The sequence below is a fragment of the Stigmatopora argus genome, chromosome 13, assembly GCF_051989625.1.
Source record: "Stigmatopora argus isolate UIUO_Sarg chromosome 13, RoL_Sarg_1.0, whole genome shotgun sequence".
In the NCBI taxonomy this organism is placed as follows: domain Eukaryota; kingdom Metazoa; phylum Chordata; class Actinopteri; order Syngnathiformes; family Syngnathidae; genus Stigmatopora; species Stigmatopora argus.
In genome coordinates this window covers 12,372,039-12,389,011 of record NC_135399.1, presented here as the reverse complement: position 1 = coordinate 12,389,011, position 16,973 = coordinate 12,372,039, and the positions used below count along the sequence as shown (strand labels likewise).

At 41.0% G+C, this 16,973-nt stretch overlaps 1 protein-coding gene across 2 annotated transcripts in view; it reads right to left on the bottom strand.

Annotated features, from left to right (window-relative positions):
* Positions 1–3,251: 3,251 nt before the first annotated feature.
* tanc1b (tetratricopeptide repeat, ankyrin repeat and coiled-coil containing 1b) overlaps positions 3,252–16,973 on the bottom strand; it is a 65,292-nt gene continuing 51,570 nt past the window's right edge. Inside the window, exons 17-28 of one of the 2 annotated variants that reach the window (XR_013304590.1) lie at positions 16,510–16,695; positions 15,607–15,685; positions 11,804–11,937; positions 11,323–11,446; positions 10,688–10,863; positions 10,423–10,555; positions 9,000–9,091; positions 7,858–8,004; positions 7,660–7,760; positions 5,980–7,547; positions 4,323–4,460; positions 3,252–3,458 (exon numbers count right to left, since the gene is read on the bottom strand). Coding sequence is in view for 1 of the 2 variants with exons in the window: in XM_077617009.1 (XP_077473135.1) it covers positions 6,527–7,547; positions 7,660–7,760; positions 7,858–8,004; positions 9,000–9,091; positions 10,423–10,555; positions 10,688–10,863; positions 11,323–11,446; positions 11,804–11,937; positions 15,607–15,685; positions 16,510–16,695 (2,193 nt within the window). In the remaining variant the exon portion in view is untranslated. Of the gene's footprint in view, positions 3,459–4,322; positions 4,461–5,041; positions 7,548–7,659; positions 7,761–7,857; positions 8,005–8,999; positions 9,092–10,422; positions 10,556–10,687; positions 10,864–11,322; positions 11,447–11,803; positions 11,938–15,606; positions 15,686–16,509; positions 16,696–16,973 lie in introns of those variants that run through there. The other variant, XM_077617009.1, reaches the window with a different exon arrangement.

Sequence of the window (16,973 nt, the reverse complement as noted above, 5' to 3'; positions counted from 1 at the left end):
TTTGTAACTTTTTCTTTCTGATGAAAAACATTACAAATCACATGCTTCCTTTAAATTTACATAAAATTCACTCATAACTGATTTGTTCAGAATTAACCACGTTTAAATATTAAATGTTTATAACTTAATGACATTTATTTGAATTTGTATTTTTTTTATAACAGGCGATCGTTAATAGATAATCAATTATTATTATGTACCGTTCCGTACTGTATCTCTTCTAATGTAAAACCAGTAGCCCTCAACAAACTGCCGCATCTTCTATGTGGCCACAGGAGGGCGACATTTCACTGTGCTAAAAATGTCGTCCGTCAATGCTGCTAAATACAAAATCCTGCTGAGTTTAATCAACATTTTTATACATTATACTTTTTCCTCTTCCACTGCACAATATACATGTTAACATGTTTCCCCCCCTTAACAGTTCCATGGACAAAAGTGTTGCCATTTGTCACACGCTGCATAGCAAACATTCAAAACATGACTTGATGCTTGCTGTTTTGATAAAATAATTAGAACTAACAAAGACATTAAACCTAACGAATCCAATAAGAAGTTTTTATAAATAGCCACTGCAAGCCATTTAGGGAATTAAAGTCTCATTTTCATCTCCCTAGGGGGCGATTAAAGCAGGTGGAAAAATATGTCACCACCATTGTGCAAAGTGGAGAGAATCAAATGATTGATTGCCATGTTGCACGCTCTCGTCCATGCAAAAAATTGCAGCATTTATTAGTCAGAGGCCAAGCTTTAGTTTCTTTGTAACTTTTTCTTTCTGATGAAAAACATTACAAATCACATTACAAATCACTTCCTTTAAATTTACATAAAATTCACTCATAACTGATTTGTTCAGAATTAACCACGTTTAAATATTAAATGTTTATAACTTAATGACATTTATTTGAATTTGTAATTTTTTTTTATAACAGGCGATCGTTAATAGATAATCAATTATTATTATGTACCGTTCCGTACTGTATCTCTTCTAATGTAAAACCAGTAGCCCTCAACAAACTGCCGCATCTTCTATGTGGCCACAGGAGGGCGACATTTCACTGTGCTAAAAATGTCGTCCGTCAATGCTGCTAAATACACAATCCTGCTGAGTTTAATCCACATTTTTATACATTATACTTTTTCCTCTTCCACTGCACAATATACATGTTAACATGTTTCCCCCCCTTAACAGTTCCATGGACAAAAGTGTTGCCATTTGTCACACGCTGCATAGCAAACATTCAAAACATGACTTGATGCTTGCTGTTTTGATAAAATAATTAGAACTAACAAATACATTAAACCTAACGAATCCAATAAGAAGTTTTTATAAATAGCCACTGCAAGCCATTTATGGAATTAAAGTCTCATTTTCATCTCCCGAGGGGGCGATTAAAGCAGGTGGAAAAATATGTCACCACCATTTTGCAAACTGGATAGAATCAAATGATTGATTGCCATGTTGCACGCTCTCGTCCATGCAAAAAATTGCAGCATTTATTAGTCAGAGGCCAAGCTTTAGTTTCTTTGTAACTTTTTCTTTCTGATGAAAAACATTACAAATCACATTACAAATCACTTCCTTTAAATTTACATAAAATTCACTCATAACTGATTTGTTCAGAATTAACCACGTTTAAATATTAAATGTTTATAACTTAATGACATTTATTTGAATTTGTATTTTTTTTTTATAACAGGCGATCGTTAATAGATAATCAATTATTATTATGTACCGTTCCGTACTGTATCTCTTCTAATGTAAAACCAGTAGCCCTCAACAAACTGCCGCATCTTCTATGTGGCCACAGGAGGGCGACATTTCACTGTGCTAAAAATGTCGTCCGTCAATGCTGCTCAGTACACAATCCTGCTGAGTTTAATCAACATTTTTATACATTATACTTTTTCCTCTTCCACTGCACAATATACATGTTAACACTTTCCCCCCCTTAACAGTTCCATGGACAAAAGTGTTGCCATTTGTCACACGCTGCATAGCAAACATTCAAAACATGACTTGATGCTTGCTGTTTTGATAAAATAATTAGAACTAACAAAGACATTAAACCTAACGAATCCAATAAGAAGTTTTTATAAATAGCCACTGCAAGCCATTTAGGGAATTAAAGTCTCATTTTCATCTCCCGAGGGGGCGATTAAAGCAGGTGGAAAAATATGTCACCACCATTGTGCAAAATGTTGCATCAAATGATGAAAATGCTGCATATCGTGATATAAAGTGACCCCCAGTTGTGAATTTTAACCCATATCGTCCAATACCTGGAACTGGACATCTATCCTTGTCAATGGCAGCCAATGAGTTCAACAAAAAGCCTCCAAAAATTGGAAAAAGGAATTAAATGCACAATCAGAATTCACTCATATGTGTAATTACTTATATTACATTCTGTGTAATGTTTTATGGTGCACTAAGAAAGGCTTTTATTTTACAGGACATTTTCCAAGATCACTCATAGGAAAAAGCCGAAAAATCCTAGAGCGGCTTTACTGTACATTTGCCGTCTGTCAGTCTTCAAATTTTTCCACTTGTTCGTGTCAATGTGGTTCTTTGCCATTAAATAAATGGATTCTCCTTCTTTTCTGTCTACAAGAGCTGAGGCGAAGCAGCCAGTCTGCCAAGGTCAATATGTTCTTCTAACTATCTCTCTGGATACCCAAATATGTGCATGTTAATATTCTACAAGAAAATGTTTTTGATCACTTTTTTTCAGGGTTGGGTCAGTTGTTACCGTTGAGGTTGTCATAAAAAAAGTGATTGTCTGGCGATAAGTCAAGTTTGTACAGGCAAAAATGGAAGGATTAAATAGCACAGGTGGGCCTAAAGTGTCGTTCCAATGGAGAGAATGACGTTAGCTTGGCTGACTCGTCTGTCTGTTCTAGTGATTAAAAAAAAGACATTTGAGGTTTGTCTCTGGCACGAGACATCCATGACTCAGTCTTCGAGACTACAAGACTCCACACGCAGAGCCTGGTGGTGAAATAGTACCAAATGAGTCCAGGGCTCTCCATTTTTAATATTATTTTTTAACTCTTTACTGTACATTTGAACTGGACATCTGTTGTGGTCATTGGCAGACAATGAGTCATTTGTATTTATTTACTTTCATTTTGTCATTTTTAAACTAACTCCTATTTTTATTTTTATATATAGATTAAAAACGCTAAAAGGGAATTTTTTGCTGAAAGGAAAAAAAACTGCAATTACTCTCTTCGTTAATTTAAAATGTGTGTGTTTGCCATACCACTTCCTCCCTTAGTGCGGTGACAGTTTACTTTCAGGAAGAAAAGTCCTTTTCCTCCAGTCAGCTGCTTGTCCGATTGGTCGCAGGACGATGTGCAGGATTGGTTTCGTGAGGAAGGACCGGACGCCGAGCTGACCGTTGATGGGAATTGGTCAGTGGCTTAGTGTGTTTGCATCATGGGAATTTTTGATCCTGAAATGACCAGAGGGAAACAGAAAGCATGAACATAAGCCGCTTTTATCAATGCTCTGATTATCCGACAACACACACACGCTCATATGTCTATTACTCACACACACACACAATCTCCTTTGCAGTCTATGCATGCAACAATCCACCCCCACAAGCACGCAACCTTTTCAAGCCAGGCCGCAACATGATTGGCAGCTACGAGGTCATTCAAGTATCAGTCGTCGCTGCTGCTCACCATGACAACACCTTACTTTAATAAATAAATAGTCCGTCTCCAACAGATTATAAAAATAAGAGGCACTTAACCAGGTCTACAGGCATTTGTAAAGTGGACTTTACATCATTTATTTTCTTAGCTATATTTAAAAAAAAAATCAATCAATCACAGGCGGTGTCCGGTAATCTAGGGCCCCGCGACCACTATAAATCTATCTGGATTATTAAGAAGACTTGATCATTTTAAGTGGAGAGCCGCCAGACACGCGTCTCGTTGAATAATGTCAAAATGCAAAAGGCCTCATTTGTGCCAAGGTGACAAATGAAAGTTTTCTTAACGGCCACAGACGTGACTTGCACTCGATCTGCCCGGTGAAGAGGAACAGTGCGCCGTCTTCACCAATATGAACCCACCGGCGTGTCGGATTAGACTCCTCGTAAATCAATAGGATGCACTGACATAAACAAAGAAATAATCACTGAATTTTAGATTTGAAACTAAGAACAAGACCTGATCTGACTTCTTATCACAAGATGTCAGAAAAAAAAAACATTGAAATCATCAATTTTCTAGAGCAGCTGTCGAGGTCTAACCCCTCGGACTTGAGTACAATTACACAATTAGTACAAAGTGAATACTTGGCCCACCTTTTAGTTCGGTGGTACTTCACTAATGTCTTTTAGAGTCCAGGGAGTTCCATTGAGGAGAAACCAGGCCCTAAAGGGCACCTCCAACTTCCCTGACAAGTTCACGTGTCCCATCAGAAGTCACCGCCACAGGTATGGCTGCAGAGAAAGAGAAAAAAAAAAGAAGTCAAATCAAAAAAAAGCTTGGACACCCCTGGTCTAAATAAAGCTCCTCTACTCACCATCAATAATACATTGGACTGTTCTCTAGTCTAGGATTTGCCTACGAACGCTAGCCCATCGAGAACTGGATTAGAGTCACAGTCGATGGAAAGGGAGGAGCCAGCAACAGTCGTGACAAGATAAGAGGGCACACCTAAAAATCTTGACATTCACAAAGCACGCTTAAAGTATATCAACACCAATGGATCTTACAGTGTGGTACCCAACGGTACTCTGGCGTGGAGGGAGGGCTCTGAATCTCACTCGCTTGGTTTGTCTTGCTTTTGGTGAGGATACTAACAAAAATAGCTTTTCCTGTTATTCTTGGCGGCATCAGAATTAAATTCGGTAGGTATACTCTTAAGGATAGATCCTTGAAGTCAAATTTGTCATTTTCTGACTTATTGTTACCACTTGTGTGCTCCAAGTGTTTATTAACCAGCATGACCTGAACAATGAAGCAACACTGCTACTAACTGCGACAACATGGGCCGACTGACACATTTTCAAAACATTGATGTGTTGGTCGTCCCTTGCGGGGTGTTTATTTCTCTCCCACGGTTGCCACGGTAGCACAATCCCATTACAGTATGCAACCACAATACTGACGAAAAACATGGAAGGGAACGGTTGCCTTGAACATCCATGTGAAATCGCAACGATATCAGGTGTAAACTGCCAATGTAGCATGCACTTCAATCCTTTAAATGTCTCCGTAGCTGTGCAAAAATAACGATATAAAATATATTGTTCTTACATTGAAGCCATTGGTAAATAAATTAATCTAGACAGCAACAACAAGCAAATAGAGAAGAGGACTTTAAACTCTGTTAATGCGGATTCATGTACAAACATATTTAACAAACACGCGAGTGTGTGGTGACCTCTTTTCTTCGGAACATTTAACAATTTGAACAACACTGTGCGTACAAATGAAAAACAGCATAAGCGTCTCGTGGAAAGTTAGGGTTATCGCTTCTTTGGGCTGGAATTTGAGGATGAACCTGGAATGCATTACGACCTTCGTGGCAGAACTTCTGTTTTGATTTAAGTTAATAAAACTTCTGGGAGAGAGCGTGAAACTAGTGGTGGAAATTCAAAGGTAGGAAGGTGCAATCCCATTGACCTTTTTACTCAATGTTGAGTAACAGTAAATAATTCAGTCAAGGAAAAAACAAGCAATTAATCACGCAAATTGCCGCAACTAATCTTGATTATTCAGGATTAATGAATAGCACTATTGGTGGCCATGGAGGGTGCTTGATGAACCACATTTGTTCTAAAAATGAACGGTTTCATTTTTACAGTGACTTTTGCTAATCACCACTTTCAATACTGAAACTAGATAGACAGAGTAACTATCATTTCTGGAGTTGAGGATGCTGGCACACTTCCTGTAAATTTTACAGTCACTTTCAATTATTTTTGGGGTATTTTCATATCACTTCTCTGTTACCTGATTGGCTTTGATTTAGCATTCCAGTTAAATGGATTGGATGTCCACATTTCGCACTATTTCTGGGTGACTTGCTGCAGATTGTTAATTCATTAGTTGGTGTTGAACGTGCTAGACGTCCAAGTTGTTTTCACTCAAAACGGATCGGAGGTCCACTGAAAGATGAGCATCTACAACCAGTCCTCCCAGTATAAATTTGATGTGCGTCGTTCTTCATCCACTTGTTTTACTTGATATATATTTGAGTATTTTGTAGTGCAATCAAACTCAGGTTGTACGAGTTACTGTATTAATTCTAAATGATCTATCTGCAGCAGTTTTCTGAATCTCTCCCTTCATTCCCCCCAAAGGCGATGAGTGATATTGTCAGTTGTAAATTTCATCCCAAAGTGCAAGCACCCCAACTTTTTAGCGAGCCCTGTATGGATACAAAGAAGAGAAAGCTTGTCAAAACACAAGAATGTCCACTGGTTTCTCTCCCCCTTTCCATCAGTGCAAAGCATCCATCTTGTAACAGAAGTGGGCGGGGGCATTTGGTACAGCGGGACTACACGTTGGATTCGATAAAGGATCGCTTTGGCTTGATGGACGTGATGTGCAGGGCTTGGCTCGGGTTGGCCAGGGACTTGGCGTCCTTGTAACAGACGAACTTGTCAGAGTACTGGCTGGGGTGCGCGCCCCCGTTGTGCAACGGCCGCCGCTGCTCGCGGTAAGCGCCGCTGGCCGTTTTCCCGAAGTCGTCCTCGTCCTCGTCATCTACGGAGCGGTTGATCCGAGAGCGGGCGGAGGGCAGCGGGTTCTGCTGCAGGAAGCGCGCCTTCTTGTCAGTGACGCCCATGAAGGGACGGGGTTTGGACTTGACGTCCGGTCCCGCCTTGCCGCCGTCCGAGAGGCTGCCGCTGGACGCCAGGCTGCTGGTGGAGCTGGACACGCGCATGTTCCCGCCGGACTCGGCGTCCAAGTGCGCGGATTTCGCCGCGTAGGACGACGCTTCGCCGCCGTGAGTCAAGGCCGTCAGAGTCACGCGGTTGCCGTAGAGCGGCTCGTCGGCAGGCGGCGGCAGAGGGCCGATGTCGATCCCCGGGCCAGGTTTCAGCATACCAGACATGTGGCGGCTGGGTAAGGGGCTGGAGGGGGCGTAGTGGGATTTGTTGGTCTTAACAATTTGGGCTTGCTTGGTGGGCTGCAGAAGCAGAGCTTGCGGGGGGTCACGAGGGTAGCGCTGAGGAGGAAGCCTACCCTGGTGATGAGCACCGTTGTTTCCAAGCGACCGGCACGCCATCTGAGCGTCTAGCTCGTCCTCCTCATCATCTTCCTCCGCGCCGCGTCTTTGGCTGCGCTCCGACGACTCCTTGGGGGCGTCGTCCCGCTCCCGGTCTGAGTCGTGGCCTCCCGCCGCTTGCGGGAGGGCGGCGACTGCTCCTTCCATCCCGCCTTTGTTGTTGGTCTGCGCCCGCTGCATCTGCTTGCACTCGTCTTCCACGCGGGCCAAAAGGCGACGGATCTCGCGGTTGTTGGGGCACAACTTGGCGGCGTCGTGCAGGTCGCCCAGGGCGGCGGCAAATTGTCTGTCGACGCAAAAGGAGGCGATTTTTTACTTAACTTGGATGATTTAGACGAAAGGGCTGACATACCCATCAGCACTTCATTGGTCGTGGAATTATTTGCTGAATCCTTTACCTGCTGCTCCTTTTCGCTCGCGCACGGGCATAATAGGCTTCGTAGGATTTTGGTTTGAGCTCCAGCGCTTTAGTAGCAAACTCCTCAGCCATCCCGAAGTCCTGTGTGGAGGAGTTCAGCCATTATCAATTTAAACCTAAAAAAAACCCTGCACTACACTTTGAAGTGTTAAGAAAGATAAGGGTGATGAAAACGTACGTTGGTTTTTCTGCGACAGCGGGACAGGTTGAGGTAGAGAGAGACCCGGAGGTCTTTGAAGGCCTTCAGGTCGTCTCCGAAGCCCTCCCTGGGAAACTTCCTCAAAGCGTACTGGTACCTCTGAGCCGCCTCCTTCATCTTCCCTTTCTGGAGAACACAGTGAGAGAGCCACGTGGTGAGCGAGGCTGGAAAAAATGCAAATGATGTGTCCAGCCAGCCAAGTGATTTAAGATGTGTTGGTAAAAACTGGGACACTTCTGAACTGAATTGTGTAAAAAAATATATACAATATTTACAATTATGAGAAAAACATTAGACTCCTGAGCTAATAGAGGCAATCAAATCCATCTAGTGTTAAAGTTAAGAAATGCAACTGAAGGTAGGCTGAATTTAAACGTCTTGTGCGGGCCATATTCAATGATATATTCATCAATTAGCGCAGGCCTAAAAAAACTGGGCGGCATGCTGCAGTCGGCCCGCAGTCCGTAGTTTGAACGCTTCTTATATAGCGTGAGACTTCCTACAGTGGCAACGACAGCATGAAAGAGAGCCCCTTTAGCCTGGCAGATTTAACCTTTCTGCACTAACGACTTGAAATGTCAAAGCATCGATCAGGTTCCCTTTCAAAATAAACAGCTGGTCCACCCCCATCTATTATCCATCCCTTCAAATTCTGGATTTGACATTGCTCTGATTCAGTGTTGAAACTCTATTTTACTTTTAAGTTTCACTATTACCCGAGGGGGCACTTCACTGAATTCGATAGATTGGTCTTCACTGAGTCCATTTCTTTGTCAAATAAACCCAAAACAGAGTTTAAATTCCATTTCATTGTTGGACAAGAATCCAGTGTCAGTTACCGTAAATGAGGTCATTGATTTAGTTTCATTGCTGTGGCGGCCAGCATTTTTAGATGTTTTCCCCCCCGTGAAATTCAACCGTTTGATTGGAAAAATGTTTATTATGTTTTGTGTAGGAAATTGCTCTAACACGAACACTGAAGATTGAGCACATGGAAGGGAGAAGCCGCTAAATTGCCTATCAAAATATTTTACTGAAGACTAACCAAGTGACAAATGAAGTATTGCCAAACAAGAGCTGTTCACAACGACAGTGAGCAAAAATGTGTTCTCAAAGGTCACCTTGTAAAGCAGGTTGCCCTCCTCCATGAGCTTCTGCAGCAGGATGATGAGGATATCGGGCTTGGAGGTCGCCATGGCCCAAGCGGCGTTGCCTGCCAAAGAGAAGTGAGGGCGCAACATCGTTAGGCAGCTCATGTCAGAAGGCGCCACGGGTGCTGCCTGTATTGCTCTGTCAACTTTCACAATAAGGTAAAGTTACCTAAAGATTGTACCTGATCGATCGTAAGGAGACGTTCTGTGGCCTTAGTTTAGAGGCAGCGGGTGGGGAAAGAGTTAGCACAAGGGAAAAGGGACAGGAGAGGTCACACACTCGTTAAAGCAGCGATTCTCAAAAGGGTAGACCGAGTGATCATTCTAGCTTGGCCGGGAAAAGATCTGGAATCCGCCAAAGTGTCCTCTGACCAGCATTTTGGCTCCTTAAAATGAATTCTACATGACGTTTTTTTTTTAAATAATATATTAAAGAATTGGTCAATATAGTTGTGAATAAGCTACAAATAAATTGTAGTTATAATTTAAAACTAGATTAAATGAATATTTTATGATTAAAATGAATTGACATGCACATTACATAAACCTTTTTTTGTTTGTTTTATTTGTCTATTTTCAAATTAAACTTTTTTAATGTTTGGCCAACCTTATACTATGCAAATTATATATATATATATATATATATATATATATATATATATATATATATATATATATATATATATATATATATATTATATTGAGAAGAAAACAATTGAGAAGCACTGCTTTAGAGGAGTTGCAGCAGTGCAAACGGTTCAGCATGCAGCGGTGAAAGTCGCAAGGTGTCCATTGCAAAGTGCAGCACAGATATGTCGCAGACCCACATAACTTCAGGTTTGCCATTAAGGTGATAAGTCACAGTCTAAACTTAGCCCAGAAGCACATGAGGGAGGAAAGGAAGGACACGCATGTATTCCCAGCGCGCACACACAAATGAAAAGTGAATGGATGCCGTGGTTCCTCGCAGTATTCCACCCAATTAGTCTGGGCTTATTCTTAGAGACGTAACAGACTACGAAAACAAAATAACTCAGCAAACGGGTGACCTTCATTTACATTTTACGGGACGAATTTGGGCAAAAATGTCTTATGCACACAAAAAAAACTGGCGTGTGTTTTTGCCTTCATTTTTTGGGGGTATAATTCATGCTGTTTTAAAGCCCAGAATGGAAAGTAGCCATTTTTAGAACAGACTATATTGGTGTTTAGGATTGTTTTTTAATGAAAAAGCTCCCCCCAAAAGCAATGATGTGATTGATTAGTTGACCTGAAATTACAATAAACTACAAAAATCTGTACTTGTTCAAACCCTATTTTTATGTATTGAACAATCCTACTGAAACAGTCAAATGCACAAATGAAGACATTTTGGTTTTAGTAAACAACCTACCAAGCTTGGCCCCTTTTTTCAGCAGGGTGACCACCACCGATGTGTTCCGACAGCCGATGGCTCGGTCCAAAGGTCTCATGCCACTGTAGTCCACATGCTCCACCACTGCCCCTCTTTCCACCAAATACTGGACCTACAGGAGGCAATGATCCAGTTAAACCACCTAACTAATACCTAGCAGTGTGTGTTCAAAAAATACATTGCAATGACTGAAAGCAATAGTATTATGCCAGTCATGTGTGTTTGGAAGTGCACGGCCACGCACGATTTCTGCATCGCCGAAGAAGGCAGCCAGGTCCAAAGGAGTACGTCCATTTTTATCGGTGTGGTCGATGACGGAGCCTTTCTCCACTAAAAGCTGCACGACATTCTTGTGTCCTTTCAGACATGCCCAACTGAGGCCCGTTAAACCCTCCTTGTCCATGGACGTCAGTGAGGCACCTTTAGAGACACAAAAACACAACGAATGTGACTAACTACAACAACACATACCGTATTCTCTGGACTATAAGTCAGTTTTTTATAGTTTAGCTGGGCCTGTGACTTATACTAAAGTGCTACTTATATATGTCTATTTTTCCAGTTTTACAGCCTAATATGACACGTTATTTTTTTAGGCTATACTATTAAGAAAACTGTTAATATACTACCTATTTTTTTCTCTTTCACCCTATTTTACTGTTAACGTATAACATTTGTTTGGGTTTTTTAATGACTTAACAACAAACAAAATGCAACTTCTGCCCCAGTGTGATTTTTTCCCTTTTCATTGTACATTATTTGGTATAATCTGTGAATACTATACGCATACCTGGGCTGACCACTGTTAGTCATTTGTATTTAGAAATAAGGTGGGATACAAATACATTCTGGTGAAGTGAGCACCGCCGTCTAGCTCACCTTTGGAGAGCAGAAAGTCAACGGTGCTCAGGTGACCCTCGCAGGCTGCCACCATCAGTAATGTTCTGCCCTGTTTGTCACTGACGTTAATGTCGGCGCCGTGCTGCAACAGCAACTCTGCAATCTAGAAGAGAGCACAGCAGGGTAACAAATAAATCTAAAAACATTAACTAATGGTTCAGTTGAGTCATTGACAGTTGCTCATAAATGTATTCAATTCCATTGGTGTTTTTATTTAGTTATTGAATCATAGTGTATATCCAACCTATGTTGCAAGGATGTGACCTTGGGAAACAAAGAAAAAGGGCTGAGGTGGGTAGTAAGTGTTAAATGTATGTTCTCTTCCTATTCACTCTTTTCCAAAAAGAAAACGAGTGAATGCTGTGAAGGAGGTTATTCAGTTCACCGCGAGTTAGAGAACATCATGCGGAGAAGTAAGAATCAATGGTTGCCGTGGATACGGAAACCGTGTTGCGCTCACCTGCCAGTGTCCCTGTCTGACGGCGCAGAATAGCGGAGACACCCCCCGCCGGTTGACCTGCTGCACCGTCACCCCCCGCTCCAGCAGAAAGCTGCACACCTCCATCTTGCCTCGACCGGCGGCTGCCGTCAACGCTGAGGAGACAGACAAGTAGGGACACGGCATGATTCCCTTAAATTCAAAGGCGACCAACAAATGCATGACAGGCGTGTGTTTATTGAACTTTGTTAATGTGTGACAAATTTTCATCAAATGAAAAGTTAAGTTCCCGGCTTGTTATGGTGTCGTGAGGATATTTTAAAGAGCAGCTGGCCTTATTGCCGTATTTCTTGACGATGAAAGGATGTAAAGGTAAATAGTACAAACATTGAGACATAAACACAGCTGGGGGCTGTGTGTAGTTCAGGATAAGTTCAATGTGGACAAGGACAGCAGTGAGTATGTTAGAATGATCGGCAAAATGAGACTCTACACTGAGAAACAAATTCTATTGAGATTGATTTTTAAGTTGATTCAAACTAAAAAATTGCACGCTGATTCTAAAATTGCAGTCATTTTGTTTTCTCTCGTGCATGTCAAGTTCTTTCTCCACTGCTTCCCTACTGACAATTGTTATGGTGTCATGCAGTCATGCTTGTTCTTTTCAATATTTGACAATTTTTAGGAAACTAACGAGTCGAAGACTGCGTGGTGTTTAAAGATGATGTGACGGAAAAAAACGGAGGGCAGTTTTCACATCCAAAAATGAGTTAGAAACAGCCTCAATTCAAAATGAGAATGCATTTTTTCTCATCTTTGGTGACCCACCAAAGAACCCAACATTCTTGGGGAGGAGTTGACGAATCACCAGCTAGTAAAGCAAGAAAACGTGATTGCTTCCCCAAGCTAAAAATCCCATTGCCATCAAATTACGCAGGCAGAGCCTGAACTCATCACAGGTAAATAACCTGGAAGATTACCTGACAATCTCAATCATGCAAACACTCTGTTCTGGCAACGGCTTCCAATTGGTGAAAATCACTTCAAATCACGGCGATTTTCTCAAGGTTTTGTAAAGAGCCCCAAAACATTTCATCAGTGATATTAACTAAACGGGCCAATTTCAGGGAAGACATGAATGCAAATTTACCTTGTCTTCTGGCATTTTAAACAAAACAAATCCGACATTGGAATTTTTTAGGAATTTATGCTGTGAGCTTACAAAGACCATCTTGGGGAAGCAAATCACCTCTCTGCGTAAAAGCAACGCCGTCCTCAGAGGAAGCTATAAAAGAGGAAGAGAGCACAGATGTGCAATCCAATCATCCTCTACTCAACAATGGGCGACACACCAGGCCTATTTGCATAGAGATGAAAGATCCATTTCATTTTAAACAGGTGACACACACCATAAGGTATAAAGTCGGATGGCATACAATATTAGTCCTCTGTAGTACCAGTAACACTCAGTTTCTCTGTCACACAATAATAATAGGTAACACCTAAAGTAAGAATGTTCATTTTTTGATTGAAGTTGAATTTGTTTGAATCATAGAGAACACTTTTCTTACAATATTCTTATGATGTATAGCTGCAGGAAATGAGATGTATTTACTGGTAAGCATTATCATCAATGCACTGGAAGTGAATGTCATTGGATTATGCAATTTAAATATTTAAATGGTTAAATTAGTATAGCTAGGGGATGTTGGTCTACTCCAGTTCTGCTAAAATGTTTTCCTGTTTCTGGGTTTCTTTGTTTATGAACACACAAATGTACTCGTGTCTGTATGAAGATGAGCCTTGAGAATTTTCCAGGCAAAATTTGCTTCAAACCTTTGTTATTGTTTTGGTGCTGTGATCTGTGCAAAACTCAATGTAAAAAAAAAAAAAGCGATTTCAGGAAAATCTACATTCTAACCCACAGAGAGATATGACAGTGAATATTTACATGTCTTATATATAGTCAACATACCTCCCTAGTAGTAATCTTGAGAGGTGTAAGCAACACAGGCGTAACAACACGATGATTTGATCTGACCTTCAACCTGTAATACTCCTTCCAATAAAACGTTCAGTCGCCGCTAGGCTATGACACAGCGGCAGCCTATTTTCCCTGACTACGGATGGGCTCCCGGTGGTTTCTAAATAAGGTCCTGGTGGCAAGGGGGATATCAGACACGCTGCTCATCACAAGGACGTGCGAGTCACTTCTCCACAGCTCAGTGCTGCCACAGACCTGCAATTTCACTCATGTGCAGCGGATGCAATTTAGCATCCGCTGAGCAAACAGCGGAGACGCAAGTGCCAGACTGTGGCCGCGAGAGGCTCCGCCGAGGGGGAATATTTGAGATTCCTTTGTCCCGGCGTGGTAATAAGGTCTGACATCTTGTGGTGGTTTGAATGGGAGAACGGCTGGAGTAGATTGATGAGCCCAACAGGATGACCCACCTTTCGAACATTCAGAACAAACTCAAATATTTACTTAGAAGAACACGATTGTCTTTGGTACAATCATTCATGCATTGTTGTATTTTGTGGTTTAAAGTTTGTTTTTCTGAGCTTAGTATCTTGAGGAGCGCCTTTGTATATATAGATCTAAGGATCAAATCTGCAAGGAAAGCAATCTAAAGATTTTTATTATGCAGACACACTTGCCAAGATTATTTTTCACACCCTAATGTTGCTACCGCCTGTGATCTGTGCTTTGTTTGTTTGTTTATTTCCTTGATGCAGTTGTGTACAGTGGAAATCTCCATCAATATTCATCTGTTCAATTTGCATCCAGATCCATGAGAGAAAAATGGAACACTGGCAGTATTGCTTTATCAGGTGAGATTACAGTCAGACCTATCAGACAAATTGGATGAGATTTTCCAACCAAAACATTGAATTACTGCCAAATAGCTGTTGGTAAGGGATTAAAATGAAAGTTGGTGTGACACTATAATTGCTGACCCCATGCATAGAGCAATATTTACACCAATCAAATAACGTAATCCAATTGATGTAAATCAAAGTTTGGAATATATCCAAAATCGAATGTAGATGTAGCAGAAATTAAAAAAAAGTAAACCAAGGACATATACAGTATCTTTAGTGTGTGTTAATTACAATTTTAGCTTATTAGAAGCATGAAAATGCAACCGCGGCCTCCTTGAATGTGCATTCTGATGCTTCAAATGAGCGAATCCTCATTAGATGCACATGCCTGTTGTACATTTATTGAGGAAACAGCTGCCAAATGTGAGGAACTACAGCAATTACTACAATGTTTCTGTCATGTTTAACACATCAATTTGTGAACAGTCTTTATCCGCGCTGCCTCAAATTTTGGTCGTGATTCCATTCCAACATGTCATGTAATCTGCCAAAGTTATGTAAATACGGCCAAAGTCGAATTCTTTTGGACAACAAATGATTAAGATGTCTAATCTTGCAAGCTGTATGTCATCCTACAAAACCTCCCGAGCCACAGACAGGAAATTGAAGTATCTTTTATGGAACAGATGGGGGAGTGCTCGAAAATGTCCAAAGTGTTGTTGGCTTCCAAATAAATAGCACCGAGAGGAGACAGCGCAGCAGTAATCCAGCGGCACACCGGAGAACCACTCCACAGAGGAAATGCCGTGTTTACCAACCTCTGAGTAGAAACCCACATGAACACAACAGCAAATGCTTTTACCAGAAAGACCAGTACACGAGAACGCAGTAGTGCCATAAAAAACGCACCCTCTCCAAAGAGGACCAGAATGATAAAACACTCGCTGTGATTGAGAAAAAGAAAAAAAAAACATAACGTCAAAAGATGGATGGAAACATACCTGTCTCCCCCCACAGAGTGTCGTGGCTATCAATTTGCACGATATACTCATTATTCATTGCCAGCAAGCCGCTCACAACCTGCCAGAAAGAAACTTTGATGAATGGCATATAGTGTTTCAACATAAAAGACCAAACATCGTGCTGAGATGGGTATGCTAATTTTGAGTGAAAATGATAGACCACGGGAACAACGCAACGGCATAAACAAAATCTTACACTGTGAGGTGTTGCCCCCCTTGGTCTTAAAAGTTAAATGACATCTTTTCAGACTGATAGGTATATTTAGGTTTGTAGTGATTTGGATAACAGTGTTTCACAAGAAACATGAATTTCTGTTTTGAAGGATGTGGCAACCTTGCTATGGCCAAGGCTTGAAAATGAGCTTTAGGGATTTGCTAATGTGAGGAGCAATCAAATATGGTGTTATGAAATTTTACAGCAAAAACATCTTCCAAAGTATATAAACTGTGTCATGTCAGAGTCATGATACATTGATCCGGATCGACACATTGATCAAAAACCACTGATTGTATCAGATTGTGGCAGATGTTAATATTGGCAGAAATCGTATAATTGTCCAATCAATATCATAACATATCCTCATGAAATTTGGAATACAGACCCCTACTTAAAACTATAGTTTTGTAATGATACATCAATCTGGAACGATGCAACGGTTGAGCTCCGATCCAATCCAATTGATGAAAACGTAAAACACCAATGAATGCCGCCCTCTTTCATGCATGCCATTTTGTTTAAAAGAATAGTTTTCATTCAAATATTTGCAAAATTTCAGCCAAAAAAAATTCAAAAAAGGTTTCTGCGCACCAATTTGTAGCACGTTATCAGTTAGAGTTAAGGCAAGAACTCGAGGCTTTTGATCCATATACTATGATCCATACCTGTGTATGTCCCATGCTCGCAGCTCCTATCAAAGCCTGCTGGAGGGCTCGGCTCTTCAAAGCGCAATCCTGCTGTTGGCCCTCGGCGCTCCATTCCATCTCCAGTAGGTACTGGATAATATCTGGATGTCCTCGGAGAGCGGCGTGCACAAGAGCGCACTGACCACTCTTATCTACATGGTCGACCTGGGAAATACATATTTGTTAGTTGTATTGCTCCTCAAGGGTTTCGTCTATTTTAAATTTAAGGCACGGGGGCCGGATCTGAGCCGCCACCTCCTATTGGGTAAGTAAATAATAAAAGCATATAATGCCTGTTTGCTAAAATAAAATACATATACAATTTCTTTAGTTGTCAAAGATAAGAAATCTTAATATTCACACTTAAAAATAAAAAGGAGAATTTTTTACTTTTTTGTTTGTTAAATAAAAATAAATATAATAACATTTGGTTAATGAATTAA